General features: G+C 54.4%; 1 protein-coding gene across 1 annotated transcript; it reads left to right on the forward strand.

Annotated features, from left to right (window-relative positions):
- The first annotated feature begins 13,112 nt into the window (after positions 1–13,112).
- On the forward strand, positions 13,113–24,717 carry CYTIP (cytohesin 1 interacting protein). The gene is made up of 8 exons (XM_086465630.1): positions 13,113–13,196; positions 16,375–16,424; positions 16,765–16,819; positions 19,553–19,655; positions 19,791–19,884; positions 20,319–20,388; positions 23,223–23,289; positions 23,800–24,717. The coding sequence occupies exons 1-8, from the start codon at positions 13,131–13,133 to the stop codon at positions 24,261–24,263; spliced, it is 969 nt and encodes a 322-aa protein (XP_086321756.1). The 5' UTR covers positions 13,113–13,130; the 3' UTR covers positions 24,264–24,717.
- The last annotated feature ends 706 nt before the right edge of the window (positions 24,718–25,423 follow it).

Here is a 25,423-nt window from a genome sequence, read left to right on the forward strand (position 1 = left end):
TCTCCAGTATGCTTTCTGAGATGTAATCAGAATTGTCTTACAGATCTAATTCTTACGTGCTTCAACTGCATAATCTACACCAGGGAGCTCAACAGAGGCGTCCTTTCCAAGCTGTTTGAGGGGTAATTGTTGCAACTGCGTGATCCAAAGCGTGACGCTGACCTGAGTATCAAAAGATTTGCAAACGTGAGATCCAGCATTTGTTCTTGTAGAATGTAACTTGAAAAAAATCCTTATGTTAAAAAGGAACAATCAAATACTATTTTTTTAAGTGGGAAAAGGAAATGTCTTATCCATTGAAATCGACTCTTCTTGCAGAATAAGATGTCTGAAATCAATGGCAGTGGGGTAAAAGTCATTTTAAATAGCGTTAGAGCTGTTTCTTCCAAAGTACTTAAACTGTGCAGGGGAGACGAACTTTTAGGAGTTGCGTTAGCACTCGGGAAGGTGCCCAAAAGGAAACGGTCCGCCTTTCCAGAGCTCCCAGTGCTTGCAGACCCCCGTTAGCTCTTCTTCTGAGAAACAAGAATCAGATGTTTGTGAACAACCAGACTAGCATGTTAAAACACGCCCTACACCCAGTCACTGAGAAGGTCTAGGGACAAGGAGCACGCACCAGGGAGTGAAGCCCACTGAAGCGACAGCGTCGCCTTACGGGGTGCCCGGCCGGTGCGGGGTCCCGTGAGCCTGAGGGGCGCCGAGGATGGCTCCGGCGTGTTCCTGACCGCCTGCTCCTCGCCGCGTGGCGCGCTCGCGCCATCGCTGCACGGCCTGCCCACGCTGGAGTCCCACATGACGGGACACAGAGACTCGTTTAAAATCATGCTGAAGTAAGTAACTGGGGGAAATGATTTTTAAACCACGAAGTACTGTAGATGCAAAAGGAGAATGAGCAGAATCAAGTTCATCCCGAGCACCCCCGCCCGCGTGCCGGCAGCGGGTACGGCCTCTGCTGTTAGCGGTGCGGTTCGTGGCTGAGCAGGCCCGTGATTGTTCGGGGGCGGCGGAGGACGGAGCGGTGTTTGCGGAGTCGTGTGGAGGAACCGTCTCAGTGGCAAAGCCTGTGATGTTTGCAGCAGCCTTGATGCGCCAAGACTCGTTAGTGAAAACTGGATCAGTTGTCACTCAGCGTGCAAGATGACTGAGGGACACCATTAGCTTTTCTTATACCACTTTTAAAACACATTCTTTTTTTTTTGCCTAAAATGGAGGCATTCCTTGAACTTCACGGGCAGAGTGATGAAGATGCTCTCTAGGGATTTTCCTTCCATTTTAAATTCAGTCCTGTGCGCTTTTAATCTGCATTATCTTTGGAAAGTATCTATGCCCTTGAAGTGTATCTGATAACTGTTCCTGGGGGGTCTTTCCCCATGAATTGGATTGCACGGTGGAGGACTTGGTGTCTGTGCAGGAGCTCCCCTGGGTCAGGAACTGCGCTAGACTGGCGTCGTGCTGTGAAATTTAAAAAAACTGTGCTTTTTGGCATAAGGCATCTTGGTGACCCACCCTCGGGGTAGAGCTAGGAGGTGTTTACAGGAGGGTTGACTGGGTAGAAGGGCAGTGAACCGGCCGTCGGGGATGGTACTGCCCGCTCCTGGCTGCGGATCCAGAGCTGCCACCGTGGCGCTGCCAGCAGCTGCTGGGGTGTCCCTTGAAGCCCTCCCTGGCTCCAGGGACCGAGGAGGGGTCTGTGCGTGTGGTGTCCACGGCCATAACGTGGTCCCCGCCTTCGCGAGGCTCGTGCCGCTGTTGCGGTGGTGCGATGGGCTGGGCAGGGGGTGCAGGGGGAGCTCCCCGGCACGAGGCCGCGCTCCTCTGCGGCTCCTCCGCCGCCTGCCCTGGGGTGCAGCCTGCTCCCCTTCTGTCTTTTGTTGGTGGGAGGTGAATGTACGTTTTGGCAAACTAGAGCTGAACGTAATGGAGCCGAGGGGCTGATGTTGTTGTACGGGGCTTTGAGACGTTTGTGAACTGTACACTCCTTCAAAAAGGAAAAAAAAACTAGCAGCAGCAGCAGCAACCCCCCCTTGCTTTAGTGGCCTTTTCCTTCAATGCAGACTTGTCCTGTTCCAATTTAAGAACAAGAAGTTATGCTGAGACACTTCACTGTGGGTTTAGGGGGGCTTGGGTTTCCTGAGGGGTTACTGATGTTCCTGCTGCTCTTCATTTAAAGCACAAGTTCTTACGCTCATAAAAATTTTCAAGCTCAAGGATGCTCAAGCCAGTCACCACATTTAGCCTCTCCTAATCAATGCTTCTAGTTTGGGGGAGTTACTAATTTGTTTTTTTAATTTGCTTCTAATAACAACCTAAAACTTAATGCAAGGAATATGAACTGAAAGGGAAAGTTAATTAACGTTTCCTCTAGCACCTAGGGGTTTTTTTGTTTCCTTAACTGCTTCCCCCGAGTACCCCTTGAGAAACTCAAACTGCAACCTCTTCTGCACTTTGCTGCTTTTATAGTCATTTGCACTTAACCAAGGTCATTCCCTCATCTAACCCTATAATGCATCCTATGATATTTTACTCACTGTTCTGTCACTTCTGGTTTTGGTAGTAGATTCAGGAATTATAGATAAATTTGTTTAGAAATATGTCCAGTCCCTACAACTGGTCCTGACATTGAACGGAGCGTGATCTTCTCGCGGTCCCTGTCTGCCTGGATCTCCCGTGACCGCTGGTGGGCTCAGGGATGTCCCCAGCACATCCTTGCTGATGGGGAGGAAGTTTCTGTGTTTCTCACTGCTGTCAAGAGCGGTGTCTTACAGACTGCCTTACTGCTACGTGGACGTGTTGAGCACCGGGACTTCTGTCCGTGGCAGGCGGTGCCTCTGCAGGGCTCCCACCCGCGCGCAGGTTTCCTTGGGAGGTCGGGCGGGGGGACGCTCTGTCACCTTGCTCGTGGTCTCCAGGTGCAGATGCACGAGCGCGTTTTTGCGTGGCGGTGCGTGTTGGTAAAGGTTACGGCGCTGAAATTCCCGCTGTGGTTTAGTCCTGGTTTTGGAAAGCTGTCCTTGGCCTGCGCGGAGCCCTGTGCCACCGCGCGTGGGTGCTGCCGGCAGCAGCTCCGGGAGTTAAGTCCTTCCCGGTGAGTCGGAGCGCTCTTGCCTCGGCAGCACACGCTGTGTGTCCGTGATTCCAAACGGAGAGGCACGGTCATCCCTGCGGGCCCTGGCACCCCAATCCCCCTGAAACTTTTAGGTGAAGACATCCATGGTCTGTTTGAACAGGCAGCACAGTTTATGAATGTACGGGAAATAAACATTAAGAGGTACAATATGTTTCTACAGAATATAAGAAACGTGCAATAAGTTGTAACTTATACTGAATGTATTTTTGGCATAAATAGACTGAATGTATTTTGAATGCAGCTATTACATTTGTGTCTAAATCTGCTGTGGTTTTCAGTCCCCAAAGAGAAATGTGTAATGTTTTGTCAGTCTACAAACCAGTTTCTGAGTTGTCTGGTTTTTAAGAAGCATTAATATTTTATCTGGAAGTACTGTAATATTTTAGAATTTAGTATGGCAGTACAATGCTAAAATTCAACCTTCATATTGTGAAATACCTAATCTAGCGTACACTGCAGCAAGCTATTTTTAAAACTATTGCTAAAGTTATTGCTTGATATTGCAGCTGTCCTGGATGTAAAGAATTTGTTTAAATGTTGTATTTTGTATGCATACTTTACATACTGGTATACTTTCGGAAAGACGTGGCGATTTTAATAAATTAAGCATACTCTGCCATTGTGTTCCCATGAAGTGTAAAACTATTTTTTTTAATGTCCATTTTGAGAGGGGAAAAGGGCTGAGGGCTGTTTCATGCAGTTCGAAGACATTGGAGGTTTCAAACATGAACCAAAGCTCTTGGCCAGCACGTGCCCCCAGCCCCTCACCCGGCCGTGGCCGCGCTGGGCAGGGGGATGCTCCCACCAAGCAGGGCACTGGGAAGGGACGAGTTCCCGCTGGCCACCACTTCCTCAGCTTCCCATCGCTGCTGCCGGCCGATGCGCTGCAGAATGGGGAATCAGCCCTGTCTGGAGGGGCATCCTGCGTGCTTTCCGCGCTCCTGTGCTGGGGGGGAGGCGTGCCGCGATGGTGTGAGCCCTGCCTTGCTCTTCCTCCCGGTGTACAGCGGACATGGCGATGCACGAAACACCCAGCTGCTGCTTGTGGCCTTGAGGAACCCTTACTCTGGTGAAGGAGACGGACAGCTAGCAAGCACCGGTGCTAAACCAGGACATTCCCTGTACCCTCGTGCCTCCCTGGCTGGGAGAAGGCAGCTTCTCTCCCGTGCTGGAGAGCAGCCTTCCTGAGATAAGGGTTGGTATCATCTACCCGTAGGGAGGAGATCCTGCTCCCAGCCTTGACACCTTGTCCTTGCACTCGTGCTGATGTGAACTCTGAGCGCCCTCTCGTACGAGAGTCCCGGGATCCCTCGCGCCCAGCTGTTTAGGTGTGCAGTGGTGCAAATCCCAGCGAGACCCGCTCACGCAGGGCACTTCTTTAACTCTGAAGTCTGCCTGCTTGAAAATCTCCCTCACATAACCATAACCTAGGGGTTTAAGTCAGGCTTTAATCCCATTTAAGGCATGTCAAAATGAAATCCACCATGCTACTCCCCGAATATTGAGACTTCCATGGCTTTTGAAGGATGCTGTGGGCTTTTATTTTTTTTTCCTTAAAAAGACCTCTGTATCGTAGGCAATTATTTGTGAGTTTGGTCCTTCTGCAACAGGCAGGGAGATCATAGGTGGCTCCCGCTTCTTGGTAACTGCACATTTCAAGGATGTTTTAATTGCCAGGTCTGGTGCCAGCTATGGAGCGCAGGTTCTGGTTGCTGGAAGGCAAGCGGTGGCTCTGGAGCGGGTCCCAGCAGAACAGCAGCAGCCTCGGCTCGTCCGTGAGCATCGGCTGCCATCCCCTGGCCAGCGCCGCGCCGGGCGGGTGCCCATCGCCTGGGACAGCAAGACGCTGCGCTTCCAGCAGCCCGAGAAATTCCCGCTTCCTCGGAGATGGCCTTTCCAGCGGGTGTGGAAGGAGGAGCAGCTCGCCCCGGTGAGCCAGATGGGCGCTTCTGTCTGCGGGTGCTGCGCCCCATCCCCAGCACCCTGGCTTGGCGGCAGGCGCGGTGCGTGGCGGGCCAGCAGGACACCAAGGCTTTCACCTGGGGAGAGGCGTTCGTGAGAAACTGCTCGGGGGAGGATTTGGGTCGAAAAGAGAAAGGGCTAATTCTTTGTTTTGTTGTTATTAGGTAAACCGGCTGCACTGGAGTCCACAGGAGACATCGGCACGAACCTGGTGGCAACGGAGAAGAGCCAGCTCAGGAGTCCCTGCAGGCGCCGGCTCATGTCCTGCAGAGGGTGACTCCTCGCTCGTCCCTTCTGCCCCGCTGACGGGAGTACGGGCAGAAACGCTGCAGGCATCTCAGCCTTGGAAGGATGGATCCTTCAGAAGCGGGCAGCTTGGCATGAGCTCTGCTCCCAGGAAAGTCTTCTGCTGTCGTCTGTGCGTGGTAGAGGTGGTTACCAGAGCACTCGGGTGTAAAGCCTTGCTGAGCCACGAACCGCTGCCCTTGTATTCGTAGGGATGCAGCTCCCCTCTGGGCTCTGTGGCTGGTGTTTCCTGTGGCGATTTGTCGTGCTGTGAGCTGAATGCGTAGAAATGGCAGACCAGAAACTGCTATGGCTTGGCATGCAGCACAGAAAGGCTTTGTTTTCTAACGGACATTGTTTATAAAGTTTAAAGATTTCTGTGACTTTCCTAAGCAGTGAAAGGAGGGCGTATATATGTGCACTAGTCAGTATGAAGAGCTTGCAAGTGTGTGCACCTGCACAGGACCTGCCACTGCCTGGCGATGCACATTTATTTCACACCTACGGGAACGGCACCGTCCCATTGGCAAATGACTCTGGATTTGGGAAAGTTGTAGCATCTTGTTTTCTTTCAAATAGTTCCTTAATTCTTTCCTGGGCGTGATGCACTGTGAAGTGTGTGAGTCCATGAGAGCCCAGGAAATGTGTAGGGAGCCCATAAAGAAAACAAAAAGGGGGAGAAAATGGTAAAAATAAGCAATCGCCAGATAACAGGCTGCAGCATTATTATGCTGCGGAGGCAGGAGCTCTTCCTCTTCCGTTAAGTATTTGATTGCCTCTTAATTATACTAGAACCATAGAATGGTTTGGGCTGGAAGGGACCTTTAAGGATCATCTAGTCCAACCCCCCTGCAGGGGTCAGGGACATCTTCAGCTGGACCAGGTTGCTCAGAGCCCTCTCCAACCGGACCTCGAACATTTCCAGCGATGGGGCATCGACCGCCTCTCTGGGCAGCCTGGCGGTACGCAGCTGGGGCGAGATCCTGGCGCGGCGGGGGTTTCCTTGGGGTACACCCAGATGGCTGCGAGCAAACGCGCGTCTCGGGGTCCTTCCCTGCCACGGAGCAGCGTAGCTCTTCTGCCCTCGCTGGGAGGAGACAGAGTGCCGGGTGACATCGCACACAAACTGCCGACCTCTGTGTCTTCTGGGACATATATAAAATCCCCCTGTAAGTGTTTATACTCAGACACGCCTGTTCATACATGTTATATGGAAGCATACAAGTCTCTATACTGCATTGATAAAATTGAGGGGTTTCTTGGCTTACTTTTATTTTCCCCTCCAACTGGTTATTTTCCTTAAATGTACTATGCAGTCCTTGGTATGTATTTGTTTAAAAATGAACTATACAGATATTTGGCGTATTTCTGTATTGCTCCTCATGTTTGAGCCGTCATAAAATGCCTTTCTGATTTCATGGGTAATTAAAATGAGAGGAGCAGGAAATTTACTGGCTATAAGAGGGACACCAAGAGTATTGCTTGGGATCGTTGTCTTGCACTGCTGCGAGTGTTTGAAAATCTAACACAAAAGCACAGAAACTAAGGTTATGTAGAGGTTAGGGGTCTAAACTTTCAGGACACTTCCAACCCTTAGCAACAGGCATGTTGTTCAAGATTTCTTCAAAATCAGCCCTATACTTCATATCTTGTTATTCTGAAAAATTTACGTTTTGATTAGGGAAGCAGAGAAGAGCAGAGGGGACAGATCAGCAGCTATGCTGAGACACGTACGGGGTGAGACTCATTTGGGTACTCAGACCGTTATTCTGAGTCATTGCATGGTTTACCGGCTACATCTCAAATGGAAAAGCTGGTAGTGCAAAGGAGAGCTGCTTAAAATAGCTTCTGTGGTGTGTCTGCATGTCAACGTGTGACAATACAAAACCGTATTCGAAAAAAGTGGAAAGAGACCATTTGAAATCACGCAGCAGATTTCATCACAATCTCCAGGGGGGTCTGCACGCCCTCATAAAACGAGCCTGTATCGCAACGTATGAAGTTGTCCAGGCTAGACCAGCTCGTGGGAGCATCCTCCTGTTGCCTTTTCAGCAAGATCATGCAAGAACCCTGTTCGCTTTTAATTAAATGCAAATCCATCCGAAGTCTGTGGTCATCCATCCAATTGTTTTAATGCAAGATCAGTCCCTTAGTGTCACAACAGTTTCAAAACAGCTAGAAATTTGTAGTTCAAAGAAGCTGTGTAAAGAACAGGAGAAATGGTTAGAGCAGAATGTCTGCAGGGAAGTGCAGGGCCTGAACATGCACGGGGAAGCCAAGCCCGACCTGTGGAGGTAACTGCACCGAGAAAGCAGCAAGGGTGATTTGACAGGTAATGTTGTGGTTGAGCAGCAGCTACCCGTCATGACCGAGCTATCCCACAGTTGTCTCAGGGCTGGGCTCCTTCAGGATGGTGCTGTGCCCCGAATCCAGGGCTGAGGACTCGAGTCGGAGCTGTTGCAGGGCGGTGGGGACAAGCAGAGCTGGCAGTGCCGGAGCTCCGAGGCAGACCAGTGCTGCTTGTGGGAAGTGCTGGAGAGGCCGAGCTCTGCTCTGGTGTGTGATGGGGAGTCCCTCTGCAGACACCAGTGCTGGAGGTACTTTTGGGAACTGGGATGCCTGCAAAGAGACTGGGAACTCTGGGACTGGAGGGGCAGAGATGTGGATCAACCAAGAACTAGATCCCCGTGGAGGAGCAGAGGAGCAGGTCTCTGGGGTCTGAGGATGGGAGATGAGGATTTTCTGCTTTCCCTCCACAGGAACTGGTAGGAGGAAAGGAGAGCCCTGCCAATGCGTTTTCTCCGCTCCCCCCTTTCCCGTCAGCCCTCCCTGAGCCGGTGGCCATCAGCACCGAGGAACCAGCACCGTGTGTCTGCCCAGAACGCGTCGGCACCGTGGGCACGTTGGAGGAGACTGGAGGGACGAAAGGATGGTGTGTTTGTAGCGCCGTGTCGCTGGTCTGCCAGCAGTAACAGCGCGCTAGAGAGGTTTAAAGTGCAAGATAACGGTTACCTGGCGGTGCCGCCTGGCACCTCTCTGTGTCGCTGGGTGTGCTCGCTTGGGGGTGTAGCGCTGAGCTGGCCTTGGCTGGAGAGCCGCAGGGGCTCTGCATCCGTGGTGGGCAGCCCCCAGAGCAGCGTTGATGCGTGCTCCTGCTCTGCCTCTCCAGCGGGTCGCAAACACCTTCTCTCCCGCACTGCCCCGGGACTCCTCTCTGCTCCTGGAGAGGACACGAGCTGCCCCTCGCTCCGGCGCCGCCGCAGAGCCAGCGCCAGGCCGGGGAGGAGGCTGCAGCAGAGCGTCCTTTGAGATCTCCCCGGGCACGCGTGAGCGGCCGCCGTGGGCCGCAGGGTTTGGCTTGTGCTCCCCTTTGGCCTTTTGCTCAGCTTCGTGCAGCTTTGAGTCTGGCCAGCAAGGGCTGGGGTGGGTGTGAGGGGCATGGGGGGCACGGCTGGTGCAGGGGGGCACGGCTGGTGCAGGGGTGCAGGGGGGCACGGCTGGTGCAGGGGGGCACGGCTGGTGCAGGGGGGCATGGCTGGTGCAGGGGGGCAGGGGGGCACGGCTGGTGCAGGGGTGCAGGGGGGCACGGCTGGTGCAGGGGGGCATGGCTGGTGCAGGGGGGCAGGGGGGCACGGCTGGTGCAGGGGCGCACGGCATCGCCCAGGGGCTGCTGGGGCAGCTCAGACCAAGGTCCCACTGCCTGCTCTGACGGGAGATTTTGTTTGTTTCTCCTCTCGGCTTGTTTGGAGATGAGTCACTTGGTTTCAGAAACGTAAAAGAGGGTTGCCTGAGGAACTGAAATGCACTCTGCTTGTTTTCAAAGGCATTTAGCAGGGTGATTGTGAGCAGGAAAAGGGGAAGAGGCTTTGAGTCACCGCGGTCCCCACATTACTCAGCGTGCTTTGGTAAGTAAGCAGATGCCATCCCTGAGCTACAGCTTACTTTTGTCAGGAAAAAGGAGAGCGCTTTCCCCCGTCATGCATTGCTTTTTTAACATTTTTTAATGCGCACGATGGAAGCACGATGAATGAGCACGATGGAAGAGGGGAGGGGGACATAAATTGTGAGCAGGATCAATGCCACCCCTTAACCCGCAGAGGTTCCCCCTGGATCTGCCTGGATGCTCATTCCCCTTCCTGGAGGTGAAGGATGGATGTCTAAAACCATCCCCGTGGTGCTGCTGTGACATGCAACACATACCTGTCCCGGTCTGTCTGCGGGGAGAGGCATGGGGGCCACAGGGGCCGGGCACACGTCCGCCCCAAACCTTCCTCCAGGCGTGCGGGCCAGAGGCTTTCCGACAGGGTATGTCTCTGCTGTGAGATGCTGGGGTTTTGAGGGGTGGAGGTTTAAGGCGGGAACGTACCAACGCTTCAACAATCCAGGGCAACGAGCGGATCTCTCGGAGCAGGGGAGCCCCACGCCGACGTTCTCCTGGCACCGGGAGTTCCTTTGCTCTGGCAAACGCCTTCACGAGCGGCCAGATGGGCAGAGCACGGGGGAGCTCTGCGAGGTGGAACAGTGGCAGCAGTTTAGTGTGGAGGGAACATGAACTGGAAATGTGAACTTCTGTGGCACTGATGGCACTTACAGACTGAAATGGTTTGAGCTTGGGACAGAATGTGTTATTTTTTTTTTGTTGTAGATATCTGCCACATTCAGAAATGTTTCAATGGCCATGATTTAAATCGGTTATACTAAATAGCATATACCCACGCTAACCCAACCTCTGGCTGAAGAAAGAAGTAATGTTTCTCAAGACCCCCAGGAAGGCACAGGAGGCAGTGTCCTTCACATAAACACTCAACCACGTCTGACAGCTCACTGCCCAGGGCAGTGACAGGTCACTCATGGCAAGGCATCAGGACTGCTATGAAATAAGAATAAAACCAAGAACCCTTTCACTTTAATATCCTAAAGCATTGCCAGTACTTCTTCAAAAGTGGAAAACACTGTTTTCCTGCCTGCTCTGTCTCCAAAGCCTCCTGCAAAGCCTGGGTTTTATCTGGTGGGTGTCAGACTAGAAGGTGGGTGTCAGGAAGCAGAAGTGTTGGTGTGCCAGCAGCATTCTCTTTCTGGGTTGACAGAAAACCCCACTTCTAAGGCCAGGAGATGTGCATCCATTCAGCTGAAGAAACCCATGCAGGCAACCAAGGGGAGGTCTGCCAGACTGCAGGAGGCCTCTGGGTCCGTGCTTTGGCTGCTTTCGATGGCCAACAGTTGGTCTCCCCAGCAGTGGTGAAACCGCACGCAGACAGGGTACCCCGATAGTGTACTGGTGGCGATTGCTGCCAGCCTAATTCCGCAAAGAATTCGCTTTGGTGAATATTTGTGATTTGTCATTTTTTTGCTTGGGCTGCCAGATGCACCCCCGGGTGCCATCAGAACCCCCAGTCTGGGTGGGCACTGTCCCCTGTGCAGGGAAGAGCCTGGTCGGGTGCCGTGAGGTGGGTCCGTGTGCTCGGCGCGGCGGCGGGATGCTCTCAAGGGGCAGGTTTCGGGGCTGAGCTCAGCCTGACCAGGAGGCTGCACGCCCCTGCCCCACGCAGGGAGGGTCCTGCTGCTTTTGCTGCCCCCCAGGACTTGCAAGCCCTGCCAGGGCGGATGGGTGAAGATGGGGTACTCCAGCCAGCGGCCAGGTGAGGCATCTCTGCTGGGGCGTGCAAATGTGGGTGACTCCGCACCTTCTCCAAGCCACGTCGGACCTCTCCAGCACCGACTGTTTCTGAAGAGACAGTGTTTTTCAATCGCACGTAGCACCCTGTTTGCTGTCGTTCTTACGGGATGTTTCACTTGGCTCCTAAAACTATTGGGAGTTTGTCTTGATGGCCAGATGAGGTGTCACAAGGTTAAAAACCAGCAAGGGAGAGTTCTACCAAGCAACCAGGCCAGGTATGTCAAAATGTGTGTGAAACGTGTTCTCCTGGTTGCCCTTTTGGGCACAGCAAAGTGCCTAGAAGGACAGAGGATGGACGGAGGGACGTGGTTTGTGGCGCTGCAGAGGAGGAGCTGGTGGCTGTCCTGTGCCGGTGCCGTCACTGGGTGCGGTGCATGCTGACTGGGGGTGCAAGGAGCGAGAGGGAAGGCAGCTCCTCCCCGATGAGGTGATGCAGCAAGGGGCTGGGCAAGTGCCAGTGGGAGGAAAAGAAACTTACTGTGTCAGAAACACGATTAGAGTCAGCCATGCAAAGAAAAAGCAAACAAATACCTGGGAGTTAAATTTTACGTATCTTTCAGCTGAATGGCCCGTCCCACCATGCTTATTGTTTTACTTGCCCTGAGTTTCTGCCGAGATCATGATGTGACCTACAATGTTCTGCAGTCCAAACCCAGGCTTGTTTCCAGCATAAGAGGAGACATGGGTTGATTTTTTTTAAAATGATACTAATTTTACAAACTCGTTCTGCCTCTTTTGCAACCCCTCACATAAAAGCTGTTGTCTTTTCCGTGGGTGGGCACTCTTGGCCACAGCCGGACACCCGTCCCTGCGCCTCCTCCACCGCCACTGACAGAGGCAGAGCCATTGCGAGAGGCACGCAGATCCGCTGGGAATTAATCTGTTGTGACAGCACATACCAGCCTGCACGGAACTTCCGCCAGGTTCGCGGAGACAAAACCGAAAAGCCCTCGCCCCGCGGTGCTGCCTGCCCCCCCTCCTCCCCTGCCTGCGCCCCGCGCTGCCTGCGCCTCCGCCAGCCTCTTCCCCGGGAGCCGGGCGATGGTTCGGCTGCCCCAGAGGGCCCCTGGCTGCTGGCACGGCGTGTCGGGCAGGGGTGTAAAGCCGACACCTTGGGAGGATCCAGAGGGCCCCTGGGGTGTCGCTGGCAATAGTGACCACCCCACCTGCCCGGCCGAGAGGGCTCGGTGCGTGCGCCCAGCCCGGCACAGCGCGGCTGCCTTCCTCTTCGCCTGTGGGCAGCCCCTGCCGTCTTCCTCCGTCCCTGGCCAGCTGGGAAAGGTGCAAGGGTGATGCTTGGCCATGGCTCTCCCTGGCACCGTGCCTGCCCCTGGCTCTGCTGAGGCAGCCCCTTGTGTCCCTTCCTTCGGGGACATGAGGGTTATTTACTTTGCCGCTCGCTCCCAAACCGGCTTTGCTGGGTAAGCCATCGCTCCCCACCAAAACGCGAGCGCTCCGCTGAGGGCGTTGCTCTGCCCCAGCCCTGCGATGCTTTCAGCTCCTACTCTCAGCCTGTGGCCTTCAGTTCTTGCTTCCCTCTCTGGGGCTGGAAAGCCAGGCGCTGACACCGTTACCCACAGAAAGCATTCTTTTCCCGTCTTTGCCAAGAGGCGGTTTGAGCAACGCGAGGGAAGCCGAGCAGGTGAGAGTATGAACAAGTTGAACTCAGGCAAGTGTCTGAAGCAAGTAGTGCTTTAAGGAAAAATCACTGCAGAGAGAAGCAGCTGTTTGGTGAGAATTGTTGTGTGCAGGAATGGAAAAATTAAGCAGATTTCTTTAGTTGCCAAGCCTAATTCTTAACTCTCCTGTGAGCACAACACATACCAAGCGCTCTGGTGATCTGCTAGAAGAGATTTATGTAACGTGCACCTAAACCACAGGTCACGTGGCCGGCTTTCCGCTCTCGTACTTTTTGATCGCGGAGGGGTGAGTGTATTTCAGTTGCCTCAGGCGTGCCACGGCGTTTAGCAATGCCGTTCTAAACGCCCTTCCACCAGCATGGCTCTGCGGCGGCTCGTTCAGCAGAACCAAAACGCCAACTTTGTTGGCTTCGGCGCCGGCGGGGACCAGGCTCTGCCGATGGACAGCCGGCGGATCCAGCACCTGGCCAACACGGTGGCGACGCTGCCCCGCGGGCGCAAGCAGGTACGGGGTCGCTCCTGGGTGCCGGGGGCTGCCGGCTCCTGCCTGCCCGCAGAGCCGCTCGCTGCCCGCCTTCGCCGGGGCGAGGGGCAGCGGCCGCGTTTCCCCAGGGGACCACAGCGGCTCACTGCGGCTCCTGGTCTCAGGGTGCCAGAAGGACTCCAGCCGGGTGCCTTGAGCCTGGCCAGGTTTGGGGTTGCAAGAAGCTTTACAGCGCCGGCAGCCTGGGAGGCTCCCGAGAGGAGCGAGCGAAGGGCATTCTGCCCGCGGGGGCTGGGGTGCACGAAGCGCTTTTGCAGCCCGGATCCTGCCCCGGCTGCATTTCTTCTCCATTTACAGCCGTGCTGTGAGTCGAAAGAGGCTCTTGCTGGCTGGGTGTTCCTTTAAACTTGCATTTACTTCAGTATAGCGGCCTGGCTGCCCTGTCCTTTGTTCTGCAATGCTGACAGAAAGCACCTACCATGAGTTATTTCCATCCGGATTTTGTGGAGCATTTTGTGGCCACTGTTGGGGTGGGTTGGGCTGTCTCCCTTGTCTGGGCTTCCCCCCCAGAACAGCATGTTTCTGCTGTTTGCAACTGGATTCCCACAAAACTCTCTCTTACTGTTGCTGTAAATTGCCAGCTGAGCAATTCCAGCTCCGGTCTGTTTGTCTAGCATGAAGAAGCCTGAATAGAAAATGCTTGAGACACTTGATAATCAGAGAGTGTTATCAGAAACCTCGTACATAATACCTGCGCGCTTAAGGCTTTGCTTTGCTCAGTAATGAACCGCTCTCACTCCTTTTCTTTGTACACATGTGGGGAGATAAAGGAAAGCCAGAGCCAGACTAATCCTGGGAAGGCTGCGGCTGGGTGGTATCCAGCTCCCGCGGCTGTGATGGAGCAGCCCTTCGGGCAGCAGTCGCTGCCGGCGATGGCTGTGACGTGTCTGCTGGAGGTGACTGACAGCATGGGCATCGGGCCTGGGGACCGCTCTGCACGGACCGTGCCCGGCCTCGCGTGCTGCGGGGGCCCGGCAGCCCGGGTCTGCGCCTGCCGTTAGCTCCGTCCCCCGGTGCGCGGGTTACTGCTACACGTGTGGTCTCTCTGCCCCCTCGCCTCTTCTCCCCCCAGGTAAACACACATTTATAGGGTAGGGTGTTTCTGTAGGGGTCACGCTGTGGCACGATTTTATACTGCTGAAGCCTGAGACATTTGGCTGTACTGGCTACAAACATTTTAGTGATAACGTAATTCCTTACTTGTGGTTCGCTTTTGTGGGAAGAATCAATGTTTAACTCCAACCCTGGCATTTTCCAGAGACCTCTTCAGGCACAGTTCTAGCCTGAAGCAGGGATCCGAGGTGCTCGTGGCCATGACCGTGCGTGCATCGGTGCAGAAGTACTGTGCAGCCACCACAAGAAACTGCAGCAATAACTGTCTGCACTTACCCTAATTTATGTGTGCTTTCTGCCTTGTCTGGTGGGCGTTAAGTTTATAAATGCCCACAGAGCGTTAGGGGAAAGGTACAGAAGAAAGGTGAGGTCTCAGCATAACGGAGACATCATTTGGGCACTGTACAGGTAATAGTTACAGTGCTACGGGAACGGCAGCAGTCGCTGGCCTTCAAATTCTTGGAGCCTCCCCCGTTTTAGCATTTTGAAGGGTCGCCACTGTTGGAGAGACGCCCCAGCACTGTGCCCGCCAGCCCCTCGTCCTTCCTCAAGAGCCAAGTGCCTGCCCACGCCGAGGACGGAGCAGCCCGGCCGCAGTCCGTGGCACAGGGGGGCTGCATGCCGAGCCGCAGCCGCGGCTGGCCCCACTCTCCTCACCGGGCACTGCAGGAAAGCAGAAGGAATATTCCTTCTCTTATTTGGAAACACAGGGCTGCCATGTAGGTTTGTTGTGATTTTTTAATTATGCAAAACAAGACAAGAGGATTGTGGACATCGCAGGGACCAGCGGGAGGTCAGTCTCCAATGCCCTGTCGGATGCAGGGGTTTTCTTGAGCGGCCGTGCCTCGCCCCTTTCCCATTTCTACTGTCCTCAGAAATTACACCTCCAGCGGTTGGGAGAAGAGTTCCCTGCTCCAAGCACTTTTGCCATCAGAAAATTTTCCTTGGGGTTCAACCTGAATGTTTCCACAGCGACCTCTGTCACCCTCCATAGCACCATCCTGCCGCAGGGTCTTCCCACAGGTACTGACGGCTGCAGGGGCTTCCCAGCCAAGCCACCTCTGGTTGCAGACCTCTCTCCCCCTCCGAAGTAGGTGTTTGTGAGTTTGTGAAAGCTGACCGTGAAGATGTTGAATTATCACTCCTGAGCCAAAAAAAAGCCCTTGTGTTGCTTCACTTTATACTGGCTAGTGGTAGCTCAGCTCTCAGGTTTGACTTACTGCGGGGAAGATTGGATAGCTAGCGGGCGGCCAATTTTTTCTAATAAGGTTGGAACAGGTACTGCATCACCGTCTCCCAGCGAGGGTGCCCAGATGTTTTCTGGAGGTGAACATCTGAAACAGTATTATGATGTGCTAGGAGTAACCATGGGGGTTTTTTATTTTGGAAATACTCAATTTTATATTTAAAAGGTTTGGAAAAATGGAAAAGATGACCTATAGCCATTTTTCTGGGTCTTAATTTCCATCATAACAAAAATAAACATGAATTCCTTCAACAGCCGCCCCTTGCAGGTGAGTGCGATCTTTCACACCAGAATGTGTTGCCGTCGATACCCCGTCTTGCACCAGTGCCAGTTAAACATCCTCCATGGGCGCTGATATCAGGCCTGGTACTGTGTGAAATTACCCTCCAGCTCCCTTGGAAAGGAACCACAGGGCGAAGGGAGACTTCTTGGGCAGGAGGGAGCCCCTTTTCCGAGCTTTGCGGGGAGCGGTCGGTGTGCCCGGAGGTCGTGGCGGTGGGCTGCTGCCTCTGCCGGCGCCTGCCTGAGCTCACTGTCAGCATCTCACAGGAGGCTTTGGACATGACAAGGAGTTGTCTGGCGTCCTGGACCTGGCTGCCCTTCCTCCTGGTCGGGAAGTTTATGTTCCCGTTTGATGGGGGGGAGAGGCTGCGCTGGTGCAAGCTGGTGGTGGGATGCCACCAGCTAGTTTTAGTTTTTCTCTAAACTGCTGGGTTTAGCCATGTGCCTCAACGAAGCACGAACCTACTGACCCTTTCCCACTCCCATTTCTGGTTACAGCTTGCCTTAGCCAGATCCAGCTCCTTGGGCGAGTCCTCCAGGCCGCAAAGGTATGAAGATATTCTTCTGTATTTACTTATTTATTTACTTACTCTGCATGAGACATGAGCCCTGGGAATCTTCCCGTTTAGCAGCCCTGGTGGCATAAGGGTGCAAGGCAGAGAGCGGTACCCAGCTCCTGGGACCTGCCGGTGAAATTGTGACACTTGGTTTGAGCAAGGAAAGGGCAAGCGGCGCCTCTCAACGTCCGCGGGAAGGCGTGCCGACACCCCGCTAGCACGGGGGGGCGGGGGGCAGTGAGGGGCACACTGCTGTTTTGGTCAGAAATACAGCGTGCCCAAAGCGCAGCACCCCACCGTTCACGCGGAATTCTGTGCATTCTTCTCACAGGCACCTCGTTGCTATATTGAAAGAGGATAAGGAGATGTTCGGGTTTGAAATCCAGGTAAGACTTAAATGACAAGCTGATTCATTTAAAAATAAAATATGGTGCAAACTCTTAAGTATACATCCTCAAAATTAGGTTAAGACAGCACAGAGCAGAGAAAGGTATCTGTCATTCCTTCTGAAATCTGGAGAGCTTACAGTAGTGATACAGAACTAGGATGCGTTTCCAAGGATTTCTTCATAGTGAAGAATGAGAATTTCTGGCCTTCTCATAAGTCAGAGCATTGAACATAGGATAAATTGCATCTAAATCAAAACATAAGGCAAAGGCAATGCCTTCTTCACTCCATAGGTGAGTATTTTTTTTTGAGAACTGTACATGAGAATATTTTCATATAAAAAGAGAGACATCAAAAAACTCTCTCTCAAAAAAACCCCTTATACTAACTTTTTACTACCTCCTTCAACATATATACAGACATGTATTTTTGAAGTAGGTGTACAGTATTGGTATGTTTTCATATAAATAACTGCTGAGCATGACTTTTTGGGGGCTAAATCATACAGGAAGAAATTCTGTTAGATGTAGAAGTCAGTAGATCACCAAATAGGAAACCCAGAGTCTTATCAGGAGTACTGCTAATGGGAGATTTTTTTCCCTGTAGATTTTTGTGAGAAAGGTAACTCTTAGATCAGTGGGCCTGTTAAAATCCTGGTTATAAATAAAAAAATCATCCCAGAAAAATAAAAGGGTGTATTTTTGGGAGCAGTGGGCTGTGGCAGTACCGCAGTGCTCTGCCTGCTGGCGGGACCTGTGGGCAGGAGCCAGTTTCATGAGCCTGTGCCCGCCAGACCCTCCCATGTCGCTCCTCGGTTTTGATCTCTGTGGTGGCAGGACATCTTCAACGTGCTTGCCTGTATCTGTTCACAAGGGGAAAATAGTATTTTCAGTGAAATTAGTGCGTTAGGAAAAGCTTAACTTTTCCATATTTGGTTCTGTGGCTAATGAACGGGTAAGCTGTCAGCTCGTGAACAGTGGAGAGCCTTCAGAAGGGAGGATAATTGAGTCAATTATTGGGCTTTTGGATAAATTGTCAGGGCAGATTTTCATTATACGTGACATTCCGATTAAAAATAATTGTTCTTGGCACGTTTTCTTCCTGAACGTACGTTCAGCCTGAGCCCCTCACTAGAAAGCCCGGGCTATGGAAAGGCAGCATCTGTCTGATACTAAGGACAAGCCATTATTTAGAAGCTGTAATTTCATTACTACGAGTTAAATTTAGGCAAACCAGAATAAGATGATGTGAAACTCCAGGTCTACCATCTGCAGGGAGCTCATGAGAACTGCAGCGATGGCTGAACGCCAGAGCTTCTCGCGGGTTAGTGCTTCTTGTCCTACTTCCCACACGCTGACCAGAGCCTGGGGGCGAGACGGATGCCGTGCAGGTCCCGAAGTGCCCAGGTCTTTGCAGAGCAGATGCTCTGGTAGCACATCTCTCCGCTCACTGCAGCCACCTGAAAGCCAGGTGTCCCCTCCAAAACTGCATCCCAGCCGTTTCCCCCAGCCCGTGAGGAGAAGATGCACAAGAGGGAAGTCCACCCCCAAGCTGGAGAGCTGCTCTTGGGGCCATCAGTCACACCCTGGAGATGTCTGCTTCTCCCGGTGGCTCTGGTAGGGACGTTGAGACACCGCTGCCCGGAGGGCTCCAGTTAGGTGGGACAAATGCCATCCTGCTTGTCCAGCTCATATCACTCAAGCTGGCCCGATCTGTCACGTTGGTAGGTGAGACCTACCGCTCTGAAATAGGTCAAAAAAAAAAAAGGCAAGTGTGACCTGCGGTGGCATGTCCTCCAAGACCCTCATGTTTCGCTTAGCTCTCCGAGATTAGCCAAAAGTTTTACTGTTGGTCTAAGGGCTGAAGTCGCTGCATCAGTGTGATTTGGCCAGATAAGCTCTGAACTCATCCGGTCTTCATCCCCCTTTGTTCCGCGCTGACTGAGAAATTTGGGAATCTAACATGGGTTCTTATATCTGGGTTAGACGTGGCTGTCGGGTTTTCAGGAAGTTCAGCTTCAGTCTTAAATTTTGGCAGGAAGATGCGGCTGAACACTGGTATTTGCATGTAACCAAGAGTACGTTTCCTGTCATCGCAGGATCTTGCATCGCCCACTCTTGCATTTTTCTAAAGAGGTGTCAGCCCTGACAATCACATGATGGATTCATGCTTAGAATTACTTAATGCATATCTAAATGTGTTAAGTCGAGAGTAAAATGCACTTTTGAGGGGATGTGGGGATGTGTGTGGATGGCAAGTTTAAGAGGCCAAAAGAGCAATAGTAGGTTCAATTCTCGCTTTTCAGTTCTCGTTGCAAACTGCTCTATTTGGCAGCATCAGCTGACTTCTCGTGGCATTCGTGATGAGTAGGAGTCAATCGCTTGAAAAGCCCGGCTCACACCCGGCTGTGCTGCGGCTGGGAACATGAGAGTGATCTGTAGCTGTGCTAACAGATATTCCTGACTGAAGTTACTGAGGTTTTTGGTAATGAATAACCAACTTGCTTTAAAACTAGTTTTTTGCAAAAACAAGGTACAGACATCTGTCAGGTGTCTGCTGTTCTCTATCATGAGAATGCGATTTCTAATTGTTAGGTGATAATGATTTGGTGTTCTCACTTGCATGACAATATACCCTGCTCATCACAGCCTTCTCACTTTAAAAATTTGTAAAAAGACTATTATATTTAAAATTATTTTAATGGCTTTAACATTGGTAACGCTGTCTTACAGACTATTAGATTTCCGAACCACAACGATTACCCCCTGGAGGTATGCACTTGTGTCTGCAAAATTCAAGAAGAAAGCCCTGCTCACCTTTCTGGCCTTCAAACCGGTAACTATTCATGGGGGTTTTTCCCTGCTGTGGGTGGCCTTATCTTGGTTTTCTCCCAATTACTTTTGTTGCAGAGCATGTGGAAGGCCTGAGTGTGCTGCAGCTGCTAATTTTGCCTCTGTGTGTCTCTAACAGGCGACATCCTCGCCAGTATCAACGGCGTGAACACTGATGGTTTTAGTCACAAGCAAATCGTAGACTTGATAAAGTCTTCAGGGAACTACTTAAGGTAGGCATCCCTCCTTCAAACAGCGTTTAGCTGAACGGCCTCTCCTGCTGGAAGCCAAGAAAGCTTCTCATGCTACCCTGTGCTGTCTCAGAGGCAGAAATCCCCGTGGGTTTGGCCGTGCAGAGCCGCGCTCTTACTGCAGGTGAGGGCTGGGGAGGGAGAGGAGCTCTGGGGAGGTGTCCCACTGCTGCCCCCCCGGTCCTTTTTCTCCTGCCCCTGTCCCGCGTTTGCCTGCCTCGCCCCAGCACCGCCGCTGCTGCAGACAGCCGTGGACGGGAGGGTTCGGCTGCGCGGGCTGCGCCCCGTCCCCACGCGCGGCCGCTCCCCGGGACCCTGCAGCACCACACGCTGCCCTGCGGCGCACTGCGGTGAGGGGTCCGGCAGCCCTGGCAGCTCCCCTCCGCTCCGGTGCCAGCGCCGCCCGTTCTTTGCAGGTTAGAGACGGTCAACGGGGCCATGTTCCTGCGGAAAATGGAGCTGGAGACCAAGCTGCAGCTCCTGAAGGTAACGCAATCGATGAGTCAGTTCGGTGTCGGACACGGAGGGCTGCTGTGGGTTCGCTGCTAGCGGGGTGGGTGGGTGTCCGTGGGGCTGGGTGTCCCGGCAGGGCACAGACACCCGCGTGTCCCCTGCCGCCAGCACCCACAGCTGCGGGTCCCGTGATATTTTCTGTGTATTTCTTTGTAATACTTTCCCCCACGACAATTCCTGTCACTCCAACCATCCCCGCTCCCGTCTGCGTCTCAGCCGTGCCCAGCTGGCAGGCCACCCTGCCCTGTGAGAGCAGCACAGCGTGCTTGCAGGGGCTCTGCGTTTAGCGAAAGGGGAAGGCAGGCTCTCACACGCAGAGCTCAGGCTCGTTAGCGACGGCACGCTGCCGGCCCTGCCGACTTGTACAGCTTCTGTTCCCCCCGCTGAGCCTCAGGCAGCCGGGCTGGCAGCGGGTTTTTGGGTGCCGGCGCCCTGGTGTGCCTCCCGCTGCAGCCACAGTGCCGCAGGCGTCGTGAGGGCCGCGGCTTTCCAAAGCTGGGGCTCGGCTGGCCCCAGTGGGGGGCTGTCCCTTATGGCAACTCTATGCCAAAACCCTCCGCACAGGAGTATGGTACTTCAAAAAATCCATTAAGAATTAATCTGGCTAGAATGAACCTCGTGCCAGCTGGGTTAGGCTTGCCAGAGCTGAGCAGCAGGGACAGGGTTTGCCACATGTGCCATTGTCTATAAAATGTAAGTCCTGCCACGGGGGTGATTTCATGTTTAGTATTTAGCACGTTTAAAACAATGTTTATTTATTTTGGTTTCTGCTGCATTTACGAGAGCAGAGCACAGGACGCTGCAATGTGCTGTGCGACACCGGTGCCCGCCGGCAGCCGGGGGGGCTGGAGGTGAGGAAAGGAGGGGTCCCTCCCAACCTCTGCTGGCCTGCGGCCGGGGGCGCCGAGGGCAGTGCCTGGCTGTACGGGTGGTGTCTCTGTCACTTCAGCCCAGAAGATGGGCAGGGGCGAGGAGACCAGGGCGAGACCCCCACGAGCTCGGTTTCCCCTCCAAGGCTTGTTCAACTGAGGGGGGCTATGGAGGACTCTTTTGGACACAGCTGGGATGGTTTTAGGCGTTGCTCCCCCCCAGCTGGCTGTTGTTTTCTCTTGAAGGACAAAACTGAGCAGCAGGTCGGGGAGCTCTAGGCTGGGGGGAGCAGCGGGGGGAGCCGAGCCTGGAAGCAGCGCTGGGGCTCCCCACGGTGCCGCCGGGGCTGGGACAGAAGCCTGCACGCCCGGCGTGCTCCAGTGGGGTGGGAGGTGGTGGGAGAGCCGTGCGAGTGCAGGGGCCACGCCGGCCTCGTGTGGAGCTGGGTGTGACCGCGTCCCCGGTGCCCGAGGCTGGCGGGAGCTGGGACGGTGGTTGGGGGTGCTGAGAGCAGCCGGCTAGTCCAGACACAGCGAGAAACGAGCCAGACCCCAGAGCCAGAGAGTTCATCGCTGTGTTAATGAGAACGCAGCAGCAGGGTGCTTCCATCCTGGCCACAGTCAGGGCTCCAGGGCAAGTCGTTTGGTCTGGTCCCTTAGAAACCTGGATTAACTGAGCAGTAAAGTCACCAGAGATGGGCCACGCACACCTCTGCCCCCCTGCCCCTTTCCAGGGAAATTACAAAGCCCAAACCTCAAAATCTGTTGTGAAAGGTTCTGTTTCAAGAGAGTTTTTAGAGAACCACTGTTTCCCAGAAGTGCCAAACCTCTGAAACGAGCGTTGTTACAGAGTAAAATATGGGTGTGTGCCTGGCCCTGCGCTCTCACACCAGCGTGGCTGCAGCGGAAAGAACCGAATTCTGTTTATAACCACCTCTGATGCCTTGCTGGAGGGCGTGCTCCGTCGCTGCAAACCCCTGTGACCGCAGCGAGACAGCAACGTGCCTGCGAGTGCTAAAAGCACCCCAGGTTTGGCCGTGCGGTTGCACAGGCGGGTCCTGCCCTGGGGACACAGCACCCAGCAGAGCAGCCCGCCCTGCGGCTGGGACACGCATCCCTCGGTGCCCGCTGCCGCCGTGCCGGTGGAACGGGCACCCAGCCGCCAGCAGCTGTCCCGGTGCCTCACCACCCTGCAGCCAGGCCGTGGTTTTCGTGGTTGATTTTTCCAAAATGTGAATGCCGTAACAGGACTGCTCACACCAGTGCAGCCTGGTCCGATTGGTGTATGAGTGCGGGATTTGCCAGCCTGTCTGGCTGCGGGGTTACTGGGGACGTGCCTGCCGCGACCAGCTCCGGGCAGGGCTCACCTGCTGTTTCTTTGGGGTTTTTAATCAGCTATGCAGTAGCTTATTTTTATACCACAAGCTGACCTAAAACAGAAGGGAAGAAAAACGCCGCTCAGTGTCAGAGAGCACGCAGAGGTTGTAAGGACACACAGGGTGGTGTGTTCTTGCCACGGGGTCAGCTGTGCCACCCCCGCGCTGCCCTGCCAGACCAAGGACCGAGGAGCGGGGTGCCCGCTCCTGGCCGGTGGGCTCCGGCGCTGCGGAGGGCTGGGGGCGGGCGGGCAGTGGGCTGCTGGGGAGAGCGGCCGTCACTGCTGCTGGCTGAGGGCAAGCCGCCCGCTCCCCAGATGTCAGGCTGATGCTTTTCAAATCCGAGGTGTAGGGTACCTCAGCCGGAGCACCCAGGACCTGAGCGGACTCGCGCTTTCTGGAAGAGCTTTGCTAACTCCAGGAAAACTGCCTTTGTAAAGAGAGGGACATACAAGTGCTTCCTGCAGGTGACCTGCACCTTCCGCACATGCTGTTTTCTTTACAAGTGTGTCGTGTTCCTGTGAAAGTGTGTGAGTGACAGAGGCCTCTTTCTCCTCCACAGCAAAGGCTGCAGCAGAAATGGGTGGAGCTGCGCTCCCTGCTCTTACAGGAACGGCGCTTGCTGCACGGTACGTCCTCGTTTCCGGGTAGGAAACCACAGCGCTGCTGGGTCCTTCTGCCGAAACACTGTCTGATCAGTTGAAAAGCAATTCTGTAATCTGATTTTCGTTTGCTTTCTTTTTCCCCTGTTGATGGAGGCATGGGGCTGGCCCTGGGAAAGTTTTTTTTTCCGGGAGTAATGAATTTGGATGCTGCTTGAGTAACGCAGGCCAGTGGCTCTCTTGCATGAATTCTAGGAAAGGCGCTGGTGCGGGTTGCAAAGTTTTTCCCATTCTTATTTTGGATGTCTCAGGGGAGAGTTTTGTTCGGTCGGTTGTTTTGTGGGTTGCCCAGGGAGCAGCTTTGATTCCGCATGTGGAGCGGAGAGCACCCCACAGCCGGGAAACAGCTTCCCCCGAGGGAAAGGGTCTGCCCCTGCGCTGGGCTGCCAGGCACTTCCCTGTGCCACCGTGGCGCAGGCGTCCTGCTCGCTGGCCTTGAGCAGATCCCGGTAAATAACACTCGGCTTCTGCTTCCAGGGGAGGTGAACGACAACACTCTGCTGGAGCTGGAAGAGTCCAGCTTGCTCGACGGCTACAGCACACCGGGACCCTTCTTTCCGACGAAGCTTCGCTTCTCCAGCGAGAGCAGCTCCCGCAGCCGGCTGAGCTCGATGACCCTGGACAGCGAGGACAGCTTCTACCAGGGTGGTGCCTTCGAGGACTCAGCCGCAGAGAGCCTGAGCCGCCAGTCGAGCGTGGACGACGACTGCTTCTTCCCCAGGGATGGGGATGGCGCTGCCGGGAGGTCATCCCTGCGGAGGAACCGCAGCATCAGCCTGGCCAGCAGCGGGTCCATGTCCCCGCTCTGGGAGGGGAGCAGCTGCACCAGTAGTTTCGGGACCCTCCCGCGGAAAAGCAGGAGATCCAGTGTCCGAAAGCATCTTTTGAAATTCATCCCAGGCCTTCACCGGGCGGTGGAAGAGGAAGAAAGTCGGGTCTGACATCACACGTGTCGTCCTCGATGTCCGGGGCTCTGCCCGTGGGGCTGCTGCGTGGCCTGGGACCGAGGGCAGCGGCTCGCCCAGAGGCACACAGTGGGTGAAGCGTGGTGGCACTGCGCGGCAGTCCTCCAGACCACGGTACTGAGCATATCGAAAAAGCTCTGGGTTTTCTAATTATTTCAGTTTTTAATCAGGGCGCACTCTGGACCTCTTCATTAATGTGAAAAACGACTAACTCTGAAATGTGAAGAACCTTTGCAGAACTCCCTCAGCACACTTTAGTGCTAGTACCAGTTCCTATTGAGTGCAAACCTGACAGCTATTTATCTCCTGTTGCCGAAGCCATAGCCTTCCAAAGGGCTTTGATAAAGCAAGTGCTTCCAATAAACCCAGCGACAGAGCCCCGCTAGAGAGGGGATGGAGCCCAGTGCGTGCGACAGAGAGAGACCCTGGGCAGTAACGTTTAGAAACCAAGGGTGGAGATTTACCCGTGGTTTGCGGTGGGTGATGTACCCGGGCGTGCTGGAGCGGGCAGGAGCACCCTCGCCAGCTCCCCTGGCACGTGTGTGGCCGTCGGGACCTGTGCCGGCCGTTTCGCTGCGGCGCTGCCCCGTGCAAGGTCGTTGCGCTGAGACGCTGCTGCTCGAGGGCGTGCACGCTCGGTACGTGTGTCAATAAAAGAAAGGGTGAACTCCACCATCCGCTTCCCAGTCTCCAGAGCAGGGACCGGTTCCCCCGGCCAGCGGTGCTGACAGCACCGAGGGCTTTACAAAGGAAGCATCGGCTGCTGTCGCTTTTGCGTCTCTCAGCACAAGTTGTATAAACCCTGCAGCAACCTGGTTTATCAGCTGTGATCCGACCAGCTGCAGTCTCTGCCAGCAGCCGGTATCCCATGCCCTGCCAAGCCTGTTTATTCCAGGGGATTTGGGGTAGCAAGGACCCTCCTGAGCCCGCACACCGCCCCCGGCTCTCCCGCTGTGCCAGTGCACGGTGGTGTCCGTGCTCACGCTGCGGGTCACCAGGCACGCGTGGGGGCTCCTGGGGCAAACGCACGGTGGGGGGCACCGGCAGTGTCGGGCAGAGGTGCAAACGGGCTGGCAGCCCCCGTCGAGAGAGGGCTCCCCAGGGAAGAGGGGCAAGGGGCGTAGGTCTGCGCGGCT

Source organism: Leptosomus discolor, chromosome 5 (assembly GCF_034619465.1).
Source record: "Leptosomus discolor isolate bLepDis1 chromosome 5, bLepDis1.hap2, whole genome shotgun sequence".
NCBI classification, from domain to species: Eukaryota; Metazoa; Chordata; class Aves; order Leptosomiformes; family Leptosomidae; genus Leptosomus; species Leptosomus discolor.

Excerpts from the sequence above, each read along its gene's own strand:
- CYTIP (XM_086465630.1), top strand. The coding sequence starts at position 13,131 with ATGGACAGCCGGCGGATCCAGCACCTGGCCAACACGGTGGCGACGCTG. Across the intron at positions 19,656-19,790 it reads CCTTTCTGGCCTTCAAACCG|GCGACATCCTCGCCAGTATC; the intron begins GTAACTATTCAT and ends TGTCTCTAACAG. Across the intron at positions 20,389-23,222 it reads CCAAGCTGCAGCTCCTGAAG|CAAAGGCTGCAGCAGAAATG; the intron begins GTAACGCAATCG and ends TCTCCTCCACAG.